Source organism: Helianthus annuus, chromosome 6 (assembly GCF_002127325.2).
Source record: "Helianthus annuus cultivar XRQ/B chromosome 6, HanXRQr2.0-SUNRISE, whole genome shotgun sequence".
Taxonomy (NCBI): domain Eukaryota; kingdom Viridiplantae; phylum Streptophyta; class Magnoliopsida; order Asterales; family Asteraceae; genus Helianthus; species Helianthus annuus.
Genome location: NC_035438.2, coordinates 80,640,069 through 80,643,508, shown reverse-complemented (window position 1 = coordinate 80,643,508; position 3,440 = coordinate 80,640,069). Strand labels below are relative to the sequence as shown.

Sequence of the window (3,440 nt, the reverse complement as noted above, 5' to 3'; positions counted from 1 at the left end):
TTAAATATTGTCACAATTAGTCGTTATGGATTCTCTCGAGCAACCTATTCGCATCATGCCACATCCCGATGATTTCGCCATCGTTTGGGGTGTGACAATGATTGCCGGAGATGGTCCCGTAGATCCCTGCACACAATAATTGTTATAAGTTTCTCCTATCGGAGTAACAATTGTGTAGAAAGTAGGAGAGGCGAATGCCGTAGGGCCCATAGTCCTTACCGGTGTTTCGTCTTGAAAAAGCCCGGTTCGTAAACCAAGGATCTGCTCATCTCGGGCTTGCTGAGCCTTCAATCGTCGTAAGAGACTGTCATTTTTGGCGAGGAACTCTGCGTCGAATTGCGACACCGGCGGAGCTGGCATCATTATGAATGGCAGTTTTGTTCCTGGTCCCGAACTCAAAGGAGCTGGAACCATGGAAGTCGTGCTTGTAGGAGCTGTAGTTTGTGAACTAACAACCGTGGATCCCAAATTCAAAGAACCTGGGGCCACCATAGATCAGTTGATTTGGTGTTCAAGAAATTCACTAGGTGAAGGACTGTGAGCTATGAAATCGGATGGCGCCAATTGAAGATCCAGAAATTAAGGCCGAAGCCTGTTACCTTAGCTAGATCTTGTTGATACGTCGTAGATCTGAACCTTCAACATGAACAAACCGTTAGGCTTGCCGCAGAGATGGGAAGGCCCCTCTGCGACCACCCTCCGGCGTGAGGATAAGTATTTGATAGAGAGAGAAAGTAGAGAGAGAAAGTAGGACGAAGGTTCTGAAAATCGTACTTAGGTTGTACTTGATGGGGGTATTTATATTAGTCAACTGTGATGAAGTCATCCGGCTGGACGCACCTATTGGTGGTCCATCTGTTAGAGATTGGGGGATGGAGCTTTTGGGATATTCGTCCCTTATGATTCGGTCCGGCCCTTATGAAGAAGGTCCGTCCTCGGATATGCATCTTCAGATATATATTTGTAAACTCTGTAAAACCGAACCGGATATCATCAAGGAAAGGTATTCAAAAAAATATATTTGTTTAAGGATATATATTTGTAAACTCTGTGAAACCGATCGGGATATCATCAAATAAATAAGATATTGGTCTGAATTATTTTAACTTTTTAAGTATTATAAGATTATATCATATATTTGGTTGTTGGCTAGAATCATGTACACAAGAACCGGTCTAACAGACATTCACAATACATATATACAGAGCCATTAGCATAAGTAGGACAAAAACCCATGTATTACAACACTGATCAAATAAAAGAAATAATAGATAATTAGAAATAAAAAAATATTTTTTTTTAATTAAAAAAGAATATCGAGAGGTGAAATAAGAGAAGAGAAAATAAAGATTGTGCTCAAAAAAATTAAAATACGTACCACAGCTGAGTTTTTACTTAACTTCGGTATACATTTTTATAAATATTTTAATTCAAAAAAATCATCTTAGACTTTCCTTTGAGATTCCTTCTATCCTTCACTCGAGACAATTATATTGAGTCAAGACACTTGTAAACTTTAACACTCCACCAACCAAAACAGAAAGAAAACAAAGGCATCAAGAAAGAGCTGTAAAAATGGAATGCCGAATACTGGAGTTGACCATTAATTCTGCAAATGATTTAAGAGTAGTAAGACGGATGTTCAAAATGAAGGTCTATGTCAAGGTATTACTTCTTTGTTATGTATAGAAAATCAAAGATAAAATCCATTATTACAACCATAACCTCTTGAGGTCACCTGTCTATTGCAAACTGTGATTTACTTGATTATGTTGCTTAGGAGTGTATTACAGGGTCCCCGTGAGTTAACCAGTAACCGGTTAACCGGTTCTCATGCTTACCAAAAAAGTAGTTACTAAAAAAATTACTCATAAGACCGCACACATAATTTTTGTTGTTCAGCGTGCGGTCCACAACAACTTTTCGACCCCTCAGGGGCGAGGCTTTCTTTTTAGTAGATTAGGGTTTTCTATTTAGAAGGGGATGATGGCGCAGTTTGTTGTTCGTCTATCTGCTATCCTTATTTAATTTACCCTGGTGATTGGAATGAAAGTTTACTATTTGTGATTATAGGTGTGTATCGGGGGTAACCATGAAATGGAGAAGCGAACTCTTGTCGACTGGCACGGCCAGACCAATCCAGCTTGGAACTACACCATGAAATACTCAATAAGCGAACAATGGTTACAACATCATGGCACGATGCTCGTGATCAAGCTCTATTGCAAGCGTAAGCTTGGAGATAGATACATAGGAGAAGTTCATCAGCCGTTAAAACAACTTTATGATTATGCATATCCCTTAGGAGGTAGTGCAGTGGTGCGGTTCCCAGTGCAAATTGGATCCGCTGAATCGCAAGGACAACTTTGTTTTTCGTACAGGTTTGGTGAGAAGGTGGCTATTGAGAAGATGATGCTAGCAGAAAGTATTGCTTCCTTTTTAGTTACCGGTCCAGGAGGTGCACTTTGATGATGGCACCCCAACCCACACTTGTTGTCACCATGTTAGTCGTTGAAATTGCAACCACCACCTTCACCACTTGTAAATACAATATAGTTTGTCATGTGTTTTTCTTATAAAAAATTCCAACATTTTAAAGAGCATCTCTAACAACCCAACCCGGATATGATTAGCTTAATTATCAGTATTATCACATAAATAAAGAAATAAAGCATAATTCCATAACTTATACAAAAGATGGTTCAACATCCATAATTAAAAATCTAAGATTAAATATATTATGGTGTAATATTTAATCTAGAAGCCATTATAATCATTTACATTATATAGATCAAAATATATAACAACCTATTAAATAATTAGTTGGTAATTGTTGATGGACTATATTACCCTTATTAACTAATTAGGGTTTCCTCTTGGGTGCATATATAAGGAGATAATTAGAGGGTTAAAGGGTTAGACACTAATCACAATAACATCATCATGAAATCGCCCCCTCTCTCCATAACCGAATACCCTTTTCGGTTTATCATCACCATCATGAGTTTGCATCCTAAGGAGGAACCAGATCAAGCTGACAAACATGTCAAACTCTATTGTTGCGTCTTCATCTGGATTCTCTGCTGGCCTGTTCTACAATCACGGGTATGTTTTCATGTTTTCTATTATGTCTAAAACAGAACTGATCAACACGTGGTATCAGAGCATATGTTGATAAATCAGTTCTGTTTTCGTATCCATTATTCTGGGATTGAAATTTGGAAAACAGAGTTTTGAAAACTTAAAAAAACCATCACAGCCATTTTCGAGTCTTTTAAATGTCCTGAGATCACTGTTTCGGGAAAAAGAAAAGAAAAAAATAATGTTAGTCGTTGTCTCGAAATCAAACAAATTGGTAACCTTGATGTCCGAAATCTGTATAAAACCTTAAGATTCAGGTTTCGGGTTCCAGAATTTTGTTTTATTATTTAGGGATCATC

General features: G+C 37.9%; 1 protein-coding gene across 1 annotated transcript; it reads left to right on the top strand.

Annotated features, from left to right (window-relative positions):
• The first annotated feature begins 1,574 nt into the window (after positions 1–1,574).
• LOC110940447 (protein SRC2 homolog) lies at positions 1,575–2,596 on the top strand. Its single transcript, XM_022181984.2, has 2 exons — positions 1,575–1,665; positions 2,074–2,596. The coding sequence occupies exons 1-2, from the start codon at positions 1,576–1,578 to the stop codon at positions 2,467–2,469; spliced, it is 486 nt and encodes a 161-aa protein (XP_022037676.1). The 5' UTR covers position 1,575; the 3' UTR covers positions 2,470–2,596.
• Positions 2,597–3,440: the final 844 nt, after the last annotated feature.